Here is a 13,875-nt window from a genome sequence, read left to right as displayed (position 1 = left end):
CTACTGTCTGAAAGTGTTATTTCATGTTATGTTAAATTCATTTTAACCACTCACAAATTAAAAAGAACCATATGAATAAATTGCACACAATTTCTCTCTTATTCACAGAGGCATTTCAATCAAATATTGGTCACATACACATGTTTAGCAGATGTTATTGCGGGTGTAGCAAAATGCTGGTGTTTCTAGCTCCAACAGTGCAGTAATAAGTAATAGCTAACAATTTCACAACAATACACACATCTAAAGTAAAGTAATGGAATTAAGAATATATATATATTTGGATGAGCAATGCCAGAGCGGCATAGACTAAAATACAGTACAGTAGAATAGAATTCAGTATATAGGTATGAGATGAGTAAACATTATTAAAGTGACTAGTGTTCCATTATTAAAGTGGCCAGTGATTTCAAGTTTATGTATATCGGGCAGCAGCCTCTAAGGTGCTAGTGATAGCTATTTAACAGTCTGATGGCCTTGAGATAGAAGCTGTTTTTCAGTCTCTTTTTCAGGTCCCAGCTTTGATGCACCTGTACTGAACTCGCCTTCTGGATGATAGCGGGGTGAACAGGCAGTGGCTCGGGTTGTTGTTGTCCTTAATGATCTGTTTGGTCTTCCTGTGACATCAGGTGCTGTAGGTGTCCTGGAGGGTAGTTTGCCCCCGGTGATGCGTTGGGCAGACAGCACCACCCTCTGGAGAGCCCTGCGGTTGTGGGTGGGGCAGTTGCCATACCAGGCAGTAATACAGCCCGACAGGACGCTCTCAATTGTGCATATCTAAAAGTTTGTGAGGTGTGTTAGGTGCCAAGACACATTTCTTCAGCCTCCTGAAGAAGGCGCAGTAGCACTGTCTGTGTGGATGGACCACTTCAGTTTGTCAGTGATGTGTACGCCGAGGAACTTGAAGCTTTCCACCTTCTCCACTGTGGTCCTGTCAATGTGGATAGGGGTGTGCACCCCCTGCTCTTTCCTGAGGTCCACAATCAGCACCTTTGTTTTGAAGAGGTTGAGTGAGATTATTTTTATGTCACCACACTCCCAGGACCTTCACCTCCTCCCTGTAGGCTGTCTCGTCATTGTTGGTAAACAGGCCTACTACTGTTGTGTCGTCTGCAAACTTGATGATTGAGTTTGAGGCATGCGTGGCCACACAGTCATGGGTGAACAGGGAGTATAGGAGGGGGCTGAGCACACACCCTTGTGGGGCCCCTGTGTTGAGGATCAGCGAAGTGGAGGTGTTGTTTCCTACCTTCACCACCTGGGGGTGACCCGTCAGCAAGCCCTGGACCCAGTTGCACAGGGCAGGGTTCAGACCCAGGGCCCCGAGCTTAATGATGAGCTTGGATGGTACTGTGGTGTTGAATGCTGAGCTATAGTCAATGAACATCATTCTTACATGAGTATTCCTCTTGTCCAGATGGGATAGGGCAGTGAGCAGTACGATGGCGATTGCATCGTCTGTAGATCTATTGTGGCGGTAAGCAAATTGAAGTGGGTCTAGGGTGTCAGGTAAGGTAGAGGTGACATGATCCTTGACTAGTCTCTCAAAGCACTTCATGATGACAGAATACTTATGTAAGAATGAGGAATACTTATGTAAGAATGCTGTTCAAACTACCCTCCAGGACACCTACAGCACCCGATGTCACAGGAAGACCAAAAAGATCATTAAGGACAACAACAACCCGAGCCACGTGGCTAGGAACATCGTCTGGGCTGGCAGCCTTGCAAGGGTTAACTCGCTTAAACGTCTTACTCACGTCGGCCACATAGGCGTACCCACAGTCCTTGGTAGCTGGCCTCGTCGGTGGCACTGTGTTGTCCTCCAAGCGGGTGAAAAGATGTTTAGCTTATCCGGAAGCAAGATGTCGGTGTCCACGACGTGGCTGGTTTCCCGTTTGTAGTTTGTGATTGTCTGTAGACCCTACCACATACATCTCGTGTCTGCATCTCCACTTTGTCTCTGTACTGACATTGTGCCTGTTTGATTGCCTTACGGAGGGAATAACTACACTGTTTGTATTCTGCCATATTTCCAGGCCTTGCCATGGTTAAATGCGTTGGTTGGCACTTTCAGTTTTGCGCGAATGCTGCCATCTATCCACGGTTTCTGGTTTGGTTAGGTTTTAATAGTCACATTTTAACCTCTCTCTGACCCCTAGGACACCGTGGTAACCCAGGTAATACAGGGTTGCCTGGCATGCCTGGACGCAGTGTGAGTGTGGGATATCTGCTGGTGAAGCACAGCCAATCAGAGCAGACCCCCATGTGCCCCGTGGGCATGTCCAAGCTGTGGGATGGCTACAGTCTACTGTACTTCGAGGGCCAGGAGAAGGCCCACAACCAGGACCTAGGTGAGACAGAGAAGATGAGAACCTAAAAGACAGGAAATGTAAAAAAGACCACACAATTATTAGTTTATACTTGTATCTATTCAGATTTTATTTGATATTTCATTGGCAGATAGAACCAATTAGGCTCTCTCAATTTTGCCTGTAGTGGCTGTAGCACTGTGTCATCCTTTTATATGAATACATGTATTGATTAATTAAATGTTTCCATTGATCACAGGTCTGGCAGGCTCCTGCCTCCCTCGTTTCAACACCATGCCCTTCCTGTACTGCAACCCCGGAGACGTCTGCTACTATGCCAGCCGCAATGACAAGTCCTATTGGCTATCCACCACCGCACCCCTTCCCATGATGCCCGTGGAAGAGGAAGAGATCAAACCCTACATCAGCCGCTGCTCTGTGTGCGAGGCGCCATCCGTCGCCATCGCCGTGCACAGCCAGGACATCACCATCCCACAATGCCCTGTGGGCTGGCGCAGCCTGTGGATTGGCTACTCCTTCCTTATGGTGAGTCTCTTGCTTCCTGTTCTAATACAGTCTAAAGTGGCCTATTCTAGTCTCCTTTTCATCTTTATTGATCTGAAAACACAGGACATATGAAAGCAATCTCTTCCCCTCCCTCGTCTCCCCACAGCACACAGCAGCAGGTGACGAGGGCGGTGGTCAGTCTCTGTCGTCCCCTGGTTCCTGTCTGGAGGACTTCCGCACCACTCCCTTCATCGAGTGTAACGGGGCCAAGGGCACCTGCCATTACTTCGCCAACAAACACAGCTTCTGGCTCACCTCCATCGAACAGTCCTTCCAGGCAGAGCCTGCCTCCGAGACCCTGAAAGCAGGCCAGTTTCTCTCACGCATCAGCCGCTGTCAGGTCTGCATGAAGAACCTGTGACCTGGCTCTCACTTAGTCCCCTTTGACCCTGTGATGTAATTTCCTGTGACCGTACCCCCCCACCAAACGCAATTCAGGTAGACATTACACTTAGGCACAGATCTAGGATTAGCTCACCCTCCCTAAATCTTAATCTTAGCCATAAAGGGGAGAACACAAAACAGACCTTAGATCAGCATCTTGTGATGACTGAAGGACTGTGTGAACGCTTCAAGTGGAGAGCAAGTGTCCTGTGGTGATAATTGGAAAAGAATCCCCGGCATTGAAGTCAACAGCAATATGAAATATACATGTTAATGTTATTTTTAAATTGTTTGTCCTATTTGATATGGTGCTCTAACTTATTACCTCAGCTATGTTATATACAGTGCATTTAGAAAGTATTCAGACCCCTTCACTTTTTCCACATTGTTACGTTACAGCCTTATTCTAAAATGTATTAAATAAAACAAATTCCTCAGTCTACACACAATACCCCATAATGGCAAAGCAAAAAGTTTACTTTTTTTTTTTTTTTTTACAAATGCATAAAAAAATAAAATAAAAAAAAAGAAATACCGTATTTACGTAAGTATCCAGACCCTTTGCGATGAGTCTCTAAATTGAGCTCAGGTGCATCCTGTTTCTACAACTTGATTGGAGTCCACATGTGGTAAATTCTGTTGATTGGACAGGATTTAGAAAGAAACACACCTGTCTATATAAGGCCCCACAGTTGACAGTGCATGTCAGAACAAAAACCAAGCCATGAGGTCAAAGGAATTGTCTGTAGAAACTCCCCAAATACAGGTGTGACAAGCTTGTAGTGTCTCCAGGCTGTACTGAGTAAAGGGTCTGAATACTAATGTAAAATTTCTGTTTTTTTGTTTTTAATACAAAAACACTAAAAACCTGTTTTCACTTTGTCATTATGGGGTATTGTGTGTGATTGAGGAGGGGGGGACGGGGGACACAATTTTACTCCAGCTCTCCAATATAGTACTTTCCAGCTCATTGAAAGAATAATTAAATTACTTGTTTTAATTATTAATTTGATTGACAGCTTGATTGAAAGAATGTGTGTGAAATTGGAAAAAGTATACTATCCGTATGCACTGTACCAAACATGTTTAACTGACCATACCAAGAACATACAGCTGAAAGAACCAAAGATGCCTGTGTACACACTGCTTCAGTTATCAATGAAGCTAATGATTGATAATATTGATTGTGTGTGTGTGCACTGCTTCAGTTATTTAGATTTAAGTGCGCTTACGTTTTATTCAGGTATACAGTAATGCCACGACACTAACACTGACCCTCTACCAATTGTAATTGAGGTTTGGTTGAGGTTTAAGTGAGAAGAAATGCTCTTAACATTCAGTATTAATCTGCTTTACATCAAGTCTTCTCACATAACATTTATGCATCAAGAGGCCTTACAGTGCAAACTGTTTGTTAGCAATATATCAAGTGTATGTATCAATATATAACCCTGATCTTACCCTAATCTTACATTCATATATTGTTTTGGTCACAAAATGCACTGATTTACGTTCCTACGTATATTTATATCCACTGAATGAACTTGATTTTTATGTTTCCCAGAACTAAAAATATATTTTGTCAAATTGGCCATGAGTTCGATGTGCTATGAATCCATTGTAATTGAGTCATAACAAAAATAAAAATGTTGTTTGTTATACTTCTGCTGGTGGTACATGCATTGACATTCTCACTTTAGCTCAAACAATCTATATCCCCCTATTTCTAAATGAGAATAATCTTTTATCGTATATTTGAAAATATCAAACTTGTATCTTACACATACTGTAGTGTAGATTTGGTGCAAATTACATGAAAAAAGGAATCAGTAAAAAAAAAAAAAAACATGCAACAAAACACACCTGATGCAAATGTAAAGCCTGATTGTTAAACACATTAAAACATCTTTAAAATAGGATTAATTTACACAATTCAGTGTGGCCACCCTGGTAGTCAAACAATTACTGCTGTTGAACAATGCCATATGTAGCTAGGTTTCCATCCATTTGGTGACAAATTCTCATGTGAATATTCTAACCACGAAAAGAAAATCGGAATACTTTCTCACCCGTGGTGTGCTTTTACCAAACAGATTTGTTGCGGGTAAAAATTAAAAATCTGTGCGTGATGACGTATTGCACACAAAATATACTTTCGCTTAAGTTTTCATAAAATCTATTGCGTTAAAATAGCAAATGTGCTACTCTGGTCTTGGCACGTGTGCTCTAACCAACAGCTCACAGAGACAGTGTGGGTAGGCTTAGTCTACGTGATGAGATTATGGATATTTTTATTGGTCAAACGGCAGTCAAGCATCGATAATCACGTCACACGTCACTTGATATTTATTGAAAAGGACCATCTCTCTCGTCACCATGCACTTTCACCACCCTGTAAAGTTCATCATAACTTATCTTCTATGTAGCCTAATAAACTACGTTTTCCCGAGTCGTATTGGGGGACCACACACATCATATCGCGTGACTCCAAGTTTACTTCGATATGCTGGTTATTGTAACAATATCTGCGCATAAAGGCATTTCCAACTCTATTTCTCTCGCATTTAATTTCGCCGACAGAAAGATGCCACCATGTCAAACGAACAAATCTGTTGGCATTTATAAAACTGTACCGAAACGTCCTGTTTCCCTCACAGCTGTCCATCGTGGATGGAAACAAAGTTAGTGACATTCTCATTCCAAAACATGAACAAAAATTCAATGATTGATTTATAAAACAGGTGAACTGTGTACCAGTAGTCTATTTCCCATATCCAGGTTGACATGTCATGCATCTTGCCCTAGAGCCAATAGATTGGCCACCTGCAAAGTCAAAATGGGCAATATTATAAAAATTCATGAAAACAAAAAAATAGCTTTTTGCTCTTAATTTAAGGTTATGGTTAGCAGTGTGGTTCAGTTTAAAATCTGATTTTATGACTGTGGCTGCGCCAGCTAGTGACCACTCTGCCGAGAAGATTAATTACATAAAACGCTAACCTGCTCTACACATACAGAAATTCTGGCCTGAACTCAAGTCCATACAGAACCTCTCGAAGATGTTTAAAATCCAAGAACGCCTTACTCCAGCTCTCCAATATAGTACTTTCCGGCTCATTGAAAGAATAATTAAATTACTTGTTTTAATTATTAATTTGATTGACAGCTTGATTGAAAGAATGTGTGTGCAGGTGTGTGTGTGTGTATATATCAAACAGTCACCGCTGAAAATTCTCAGAATGTCCCGGGAGACCAATACAGAGATGACATGAACTCCTCTCTTTACGGTCAGTCTAAAACCCCCAAACAGTTTATCCATCCCTCCCCACCTACCCCTAATCCCTAGCAGCAGGCGGCCCTAGCCCGTTTTCCTGTCCCTTTGCACTCTTCCAGGTCCACGGTGGGCGATCCCTCTCGCTCAGTCCTCTTCTTGAGGACGGAGGGCAGCACCATGTCGAACAGCGTCTCAAACAGAGCGTCTACGTTGTAGCCTGTCTTGGCACTAGTCTCGAAGCACATCTTGTCCGCAGGCAGGCTGTTCGTCTCTTCCAGACCCTTGTATCTAAGGATCCTCCCATACAACGCCTCTGCGTCCTCCCGGCTCACCTGCTTGTTGACTGACACCCCTGACAGGGAGATGGGGGAGGCTGGAGGGGTGGGACAGGCAGAAGGCACCCTGGGCTCCCCAGTCCTCTCCCAGTCCCCCACTCTCTGGTCCGCTGTCAGGCCATCCTGGTTGGCTAGCAGCTGGGCCTGGGGGTCTGTGAGGTCAGCCTTGTTGCCCACGATGGCGTAGATGCAGTCATTATTGGCCGTGTCAGTAAGGGACAGGAAGCGCTCCTCCAGCTCAGCCAGGCTCTGCCAGTTGGTCACATCGTAGGTGAGGATGGCAGCAGCAGCGCCCCGGCAGTACATGGAGCCCAGCCCGTGGAACTGCTCCCGACCTGGGGGACACACAGGGAAGGATGACCAGAAAATGTTAGAAACATACAGGAGAGTAGATGCATACACATAATAATGTTCTTATATAGACCAACGAACACCAAGTAATAACAATAATAAATTCCATTTAGCAGATGCTTTTAACCAAAAGGACTTAGTCATGCGTGCATACATTTTTTACATATGGGTGATCCCGGGAATCAATCCCACTATCTTAGCGTTGCAGGCGCCATGCTCTACCAAGTGAGCTATAAAAGGTAAACTAACCACAGACAAAAAAGGCACAAGTTTAAAAAGAATGGGCTTCCAAACTACAGGTAGCCTATAGCCTACATATTACAAAAGGGAGAGGGAGGGAGATATAAAGAGACAGCGAGAGAAAGAGAGCGAGAGAGTCAGTAGCCAAAAAACAGAAGCAGCCATTGTTGTAGAATAAAGCAAAAGCTCTTCAGTGTGTGTGTGTGTGTGTGTTTCAGTACAGCAATCTCATCTGGGAGCCTATGTGCAAGTGTGGAGTGTGTGAGAGAGCTCTTTGTTCCCAGTGTTTAGAACATCATCAGCCAAATATGTTCAGAAATCCCAGGAACCTTTGAACTAGGTCCAAATTAAATGTTTCAGAGGTCGTAAGATATCTAATTACAAACCTTAGGCATTACTATCCAGAAGTAACATGCCTGATATATAACCCACCAAATAAGGAGAGCTGAGCTAAAGTCTAGTTTATGCTGACACATCCATTTTCCTGGGATCAACAGAGTTTGAGGAAGATTTTGTTTGAGGGTAGAGTGTCGTTGTGGGGCAGCAGGGCTAGGGTTCTATTCTGCACAGAAACAGCCAGGATGTGGCAGTGTCATAAACAGGAGATGATACATCTGTAGGGAGGAGGGCCAGTCAGGAAGACATGTGCTAGTTAGGGATATGACTCGACACTTCAGGGTTATATTAGGTCCAGTAAATGGGTGGGAGGTTGAAGCATATGCGGTCACCCCAAACCCCCTCCTCGCGACGCAGTCTTCATGTCATGTGACTTAAGGGCTACAGACGACGGCAGCCACCGGCTCCTGGCTCTATAACTTCTATAGGAAGTTGATCCACCTACCACTGAAATAGCCACCTACCACTGAAACAGCCATTGGTTGAAGTGAGACAATGTAAGTAGTATGTGTTGGGAAGTAAGCCTAGGTCTATGTAGGCTACTGTTTACTAAAAAGCTAACCCTCCCCAATAGTCATAGGAATTCAAGTAAGCAGTGAAATAAATCAGAGTTGAAACTCCCATAGAGAATAAGGAACCAATACCGTGGCTGTTTGACAATGGTATTTTCTGTTCGGTTCCCCTTTCATTTGCTTAGTTTCTGATACTATAGACTTTTCTGATATTCATTCCTTGCATTCAATTACAATACAGGGGGAAAAAACACCTCTGGTTTCCATGATTGCAAAATCAGATGTTACACCAGTATGGGTATAGCATGATGTCTGGCCGGAATTGGAGGATTTCTGGGAAATTACAACAATGTCTGAGCCCTACTATATACTGTAAATCATTCACTTACAAGGCTCATAACCCCTTCCCCAAGAACTTCGGACTTGATTGTGCAATCATAATACTTCCTATTTTAACCTGTGATGTGGACATAGCAGGCAACAGCATACTGCTGAGAGGTCATGGGGATAAGAAGCAGGGACGGGAAATTGTGTTTTGGTGACTCAGGGGTTTTTCTATCTTTCTGGAGTTAAGCCCCCTCATGCTTTTGACAATGGTGTGCAAAGCAAACACACTCGTTTTAGCATTTGGTCACCAGTTTCTTACAGTAAGTCAACCAAAATAATGTAGCTTTTGTGTCATAACCAATTCACCTTTCTTTCAGCTGCTGTGATTTTAGTTCATTTTGATAAATGTTTACCCAAGTTCAAAGGACTGATATATCCCAACCGCTCATCTCACCAGTTATTATAGAGTATCAGAAAGTGCCCATTTGATACAGATGACCAAAACAATGCATATCATTACTTCCAGGTTACAACCTCCAATGAGGCGAGGGCTTTAGCCCCGCAAGTGTGCCAATCAGGATTTCAAAAACACTGAATGTCGAGATTAGGCCTAGGCCTGTGTCTTTCTGAAAATTAGGTCTAATAACACAAAACCTAATTAATTGAAACTCTGGTCAATGCAATATTGCATATACAGTTGAAGTCAGAAGTTTACATACACCTTTGCCGAATACATTTAAACTCAGTTTTTCACAATTCCTGACATTTAATCCTAGTAAAAATTCCCTGTTTTAGGTCAGTTAGGATCACCACTTTATTTTAAGAATGTGAAATGTCAGAATAAGAGTAGAGAGCTTTTATTTCTTTCAACACATTCCCAGTGGGTCAGAAGTTTACATACACTCAATTAGTATTTGGTAGCATTGCCTATAAATTGTTTAACTTGGGTCAAATGGTTCAGGTAGCCATCCACAAGCTTCCCACAATAAGTTGTATGAATTTTAGCCCATTCCTCCTGACAGAGCTGGTGTAACGGAGTCAGGTTTGTAGTTCTCCTTGCTCACACATTTTTTCAGTTCTGCCCACACATTTTCTATAGGATTGAGGTCAGGGCTCTGTAATGGCCACTCCAATACCTAGACTTTGTTGTCCTTAAGCCATTTTGCCACAACTTTGTAAGTATGCTTGGGGTCATTGTCCATTTGGAAGACCCATTTGCGACCAAGCTTTAACTTCCTGACTGATGTCTTGAGATGTTGCTTCAATATATCCACATAGTTTCCTCCCTCATTATGCCATCTATTTTGTGAAGTGCACCAGTCCATCCTGCAGCACACCCACAACATGATGCTGCCACCCCCGTGCTTCACGGTTGGGATGGTGTTCTTCAGCTTGCAAGCCTCCCCCTTCTTCCTCCAAACGATGGTCATTATGGCCAAACAGTTATATTATATTTTTGTTTCATCAGACCAGAGGACATTTCTCCAAAAAGTACAATCTTTTTATTTATTTTATTTCACCTTTAGTTAACCAGGTCGGCTAGTTGAGAACAAGTTCTCATTTGCAAAGCAGTTTGACACATACAACAACACAGAGTTACACATGGAATAAACAAACATACAGTCAATAATACTGTATATATACACTTGTTCTACTGTATGTGCAAATGAGGTAGGATAAGGGAGGTAAGGCAATACATAGGCCATGGTGGCGAAGTAATTACAATATAGCAATTAAACACTGGAATTGTAGATGTGCAGAAGCTGAATGTGCAAGTAGAGATACTGGGGTGCAAAGGAGCAAGATACATAGATAAATACAGTATGGGGATGAGGTAGTTGGATGGGCTATTTACAGATGGGCTATGTAAAGGTGCAGTGATCTGTGAGCTGCTCTGACAGCTGGTGCTTAAAGCTAGTGAGGGAGATATGAGTCTCCAGCTTCAGTGATTTTTGCAGTTAGTTCCAGTCATTGGCAGCAGAGGTCTGGAAGGAAAGGCAGCCAAAGGAAGAATTGGCTTTGGGGGTGACCAGTGGGATATACCTGCTGGAGCGCGTGCTACGGGTGGGTGCTGCTATGCTGACCAGTGAGCTGAGATGGCAGAGCTTTACCTAGCAGAGACTTGTAGATGACCTGGAGCCAGTGGGTTTGATCACGAGTATGAAGCGAGGGCCAGCCTACGAGAGTGTACAGGTCGCAGTGGTGGGTAGTATATGAGGCTTTGGTGAAAAAACGGATGGCACTGTGATAGACTGCATCCAATTTGTTGAGTAGCGAGTTGGAGGCTATTTTGTAGATGACGTCGCCGAAGTCCAGGATCGGTAGGATGGTCAGTTTTACGAGGGTATGTTTGGCAGCATGAGTGAAGGATGCTTTGTTGAGTAATAGGAAGTCGATTTAAATTTGGATTGGAGACGCTTAATGAGAGTCTGGAAGGAGAGTTTACAGTCTACCCAGACACCTAGGTATTTGTAGTTGTCCACATATTCTAAGTCAGAACCGTCCAGAGTAGTGATGCTGGACGGGCGGGCAGGTGCAGGCAGCGATCGGTTGAAGAGCATGCATTTAGTTTTACTTGCATTTAAGAACAGTTGGAGGCCACGGAAGGAGAGTTGTGTGGCATTGAAGCTCGTCTGGAGGTTAGTTAACACAGTGTCCAAAGAAGGGCCAGAGGTATACAGAATGGTGTTGTCTGCGTAGAGGTGGATCAGAGAATCAACAGCAGCAAGAGCGACATAGTTGATGTATACAGAGAAGAGAGTTGGCCTGAGAATTGAACCCTGTGGCACCCCCATAGAGACTGCCAGAGGTCCGGACAACAGGCCCTCTAATTTGACATACTGAACTCTATCAGAGAAGTAGTTGGTGAACCAGGCGAGACAATCATTTGAGAAACCAAGGCTGTTGAGTCTGCCAATAAGAATGTGGTGATTGACAGAGTCAAAAGCCTTGGCCAGGTCGATGAATACGGCTGCACAGTAATGTCTCTTATCGATGTCGGTTATGATATTGTTCAGGACCTTGAGCGTGGCTGAGGTGCACCCATGACCAGCTCTGAAACTAGATTGCATAGCGGAAAAGGTATGGTGGGATTCGAAATGGTCGGTAACCTGTTTGTTAACTTGGCTTTCGAAGACCTTAGAAAGGCAGGGTAGGATAGATATAGGTCTGTAGCAGTTTGGGTCTAGAGTGTCTCCCCTTTGAAGAGGGGGATGACCGCGGCAGCTTTCCAATCTATGGGAATCTCAGATGATTGAACAGGCTAGTAATAGGGGTTGCAACAATTTCGGCAGATCATTTTAGAAAGAGAGGGTCCAGATTGTCTGGCCCAGCTGATTTGTAGGGGTCCAGATTTTGTAGCTCTTTCAGAACATCAGCTATCTGGATTTGGGTGAAGGAGAAATGGGGAGGCTTGGGCGAGTTGCTGTGGGGGGGTGGAGGGCTGTTGATCGGGGATGGGGTAGCCAGGTAGAAAGCATGGCCAGCTGTAGAAAAATGCTTTTTGAAATTCTCAATTATAGTGGACTTATCGGTGGTGACAGTGTTTTCTAGCCTCAGTGCAGTGGGCAGCTGGGAGGAGGTGCTCTTATTCTCCATGGACTTTAGTGTTCCAGAACTTTTTTGAGTTTGTGCTACAGGATGCAAATTTCTGCTTGAAAAAGCTAGCCTTGGCTTTCCTAACTGCCTGTGTATGTTGGTTCCTAACTTCCCTGAAAAGTTGCATATCACGGGGGCTATTCGATGCAAATGCAGAACGCCACAGGATATTTTTGTGCTGGTCAAGGGCCGCACATTGCCCTCATGTGCAGTTGCAAAGCATAATCTGGCTTTTTTTATGGCGGTTTTGGAGCAGTGGCTTCTTCCTTGCTGAACGGCCTTTCAGGTTATGTCGATATAGGACTCGTTTTAATGTGGATATAGATACATTTGTACCCATTTCCTCCAGCATCTTCACAAGGTCCTTTGCTGTTGTTCTGGGATTGATTTGCACTTTTCGCATCAAAGTACGTTCATCTCTAGGAGACAGAACGCGTCTCCTTCCTGAGAGGTATGACAGCTGTGTGGTCCCATGGTGTTTATACTTTATACTATTGTTTGTACAGATGAACGTGGTACCTTGGTGGATGGAATAAATATAGAGATACATAATGTGATGTTATTGTCCCTGAACATCTTGAACCTTGAAAATGTGCAACATCATAAAGTTTTAGTGTAGCACTATATAAAATCATGTGATATGACCTCATCCACAGTGCCAACTAGAATTTGAGATGGGTTTTGTAGAATAGACCCATTTCAGATTGACCATGAATTAATGGCAATTTAACTGCATCTGTACCATATGACCTAGTCCAACATAATAGTAATCAACTTGTCCAACATCTGTAATTCTTGTCCAGTAGCCTATTTAACCTGGTAGGCCAGATCACTAATCTGATCTGGCCACAGTCACATGAAAGGGACTGTCCTTGCCAAGCAACCCTCAGGTGGTGGAGTCACATACTCTCCACAGGTAAACACAGTGGAAATCAACAACAGAGCTGACCCTTATAAAGTGACAATGGTTACTCAGGCTACACTGATTATTACACGTGTGGGGCCCTACTCCAAACAGGCTGTGGATATTAAAACAATGAGGAAAATAACGTAAGACCTACGATAAACGAGACCTACTTATAACAGTCAATAATGAACACCTTACCAGCAGTGTCCCAAATTGAGATATTGTAGGGTCCCCACTGTTTGAGGAAAAACGCCCCTCCGACGGTGCTCATGGTGTCTTTAAACTTCCTATCCATGTACCTGTGGAGCAGTGAGGTCTTCCCAACGTTCATGTCACCCAGAATGACAACCTTGACATCGGGCTTCCTCATCTTGGAAAGCTCGGGCATGGTTATTGCCCCGCGCCGCTCGGCAGCCTTCCTCAGCCGTGTAGCAGACACACTACAAACTAACTTTGCTTTACCTTCCTTTAGTTTACGGATAAAGAGCAATGTAGGTACAGATTGCCATTAAAAAACATAGCTACTTAACATAAACAGATTAAAACACACATACATCGTCCTTGGTCTTCAATATTACTCAAGCGATTATCAATACGATCTAACAAGCACGACTAATCGGAAGAACACCGATCTTCCCTCTCTCGTCCACTTATTGAAAGTGAATTTCAAAGT

The 13,875-nt window shown here is 43.7% G+C and overlaps 2 protein-coding genes across 2 annotated transcripts in view; one reads left to right on the top strand and one right to left on the bottom strand.

Annotated features, from left to right (window-relative positions):
* The window catches only part of LOC112225026 (collagen alpha-2(IV) chain), a 111,186-nt gene extending 107,480 nt beyond the window's left edge, over nt 1-3,706 (top strand). The window contains exons 45-47 of the mRNA XM_042306328.1: nt 2,163-2,354; nt 2,572-2,858; nt 2,986-3,706. Coding sequence (XP_042162262.1) covers nt 2,163-2,354; nt 2,572-2,858; nt 2,986-3,240 — 734 coding nt within the window. The 3' untranslated portion in view covers nt 3,241-3,706. The remainder of the gene's footprint in view (nt 1-2,162; nt 2,355-2,571; nt 2,859-2,985) is intronic.
* A 527-nt stretch (nt 3,707-4,233) lies between these two features.
* Nucleotides 4,234-13,866, bottom strand: rab20 (RAB20, member RAS oncogene family). Its single transcript, XM_024389375.2, has 2 exons — nt 13,401-13,866; nt 4,234-7,207 (listed from the first exon to the last, which is right to left on the bottom strand). The coding sequence occupies exons 1-2, from the start codon at nt 13,588-13,590 to the stop codon at nt 6,606-6,608; spliced, it is 792 nt and encodes a 263-aa protein (XP_024245143.1). The 5' UTR covers nt 13,591-13,866; the 3' UTR covers nt 4,234-6,605.
* Between the last annotated feature and the right edge of the window lie 9 nt (nt 13,867-13,875).

The sequence above is a fragment of the Oncorhynchus tshawytscha genome, linkage group LG26 (assembly GCF_018296145.1).
Source record: "Oncorhynchus tshawytscha isolate Ot180627B linkage group LG26, Otsh_v2.0, whole genome shotgun sequence".
NCBI lineage: Eukaryota > Metazoa > Chordata > Actinopteri > Salmoniformes > Salmonidae > Oncorhynchus > Oncorhynchus tshawytscha.
The sequence above is the reverse complement of the archived record's forward strand: the minus strand, read 5'-3'. Positions and strand labels throughout refer to the sequence as shown.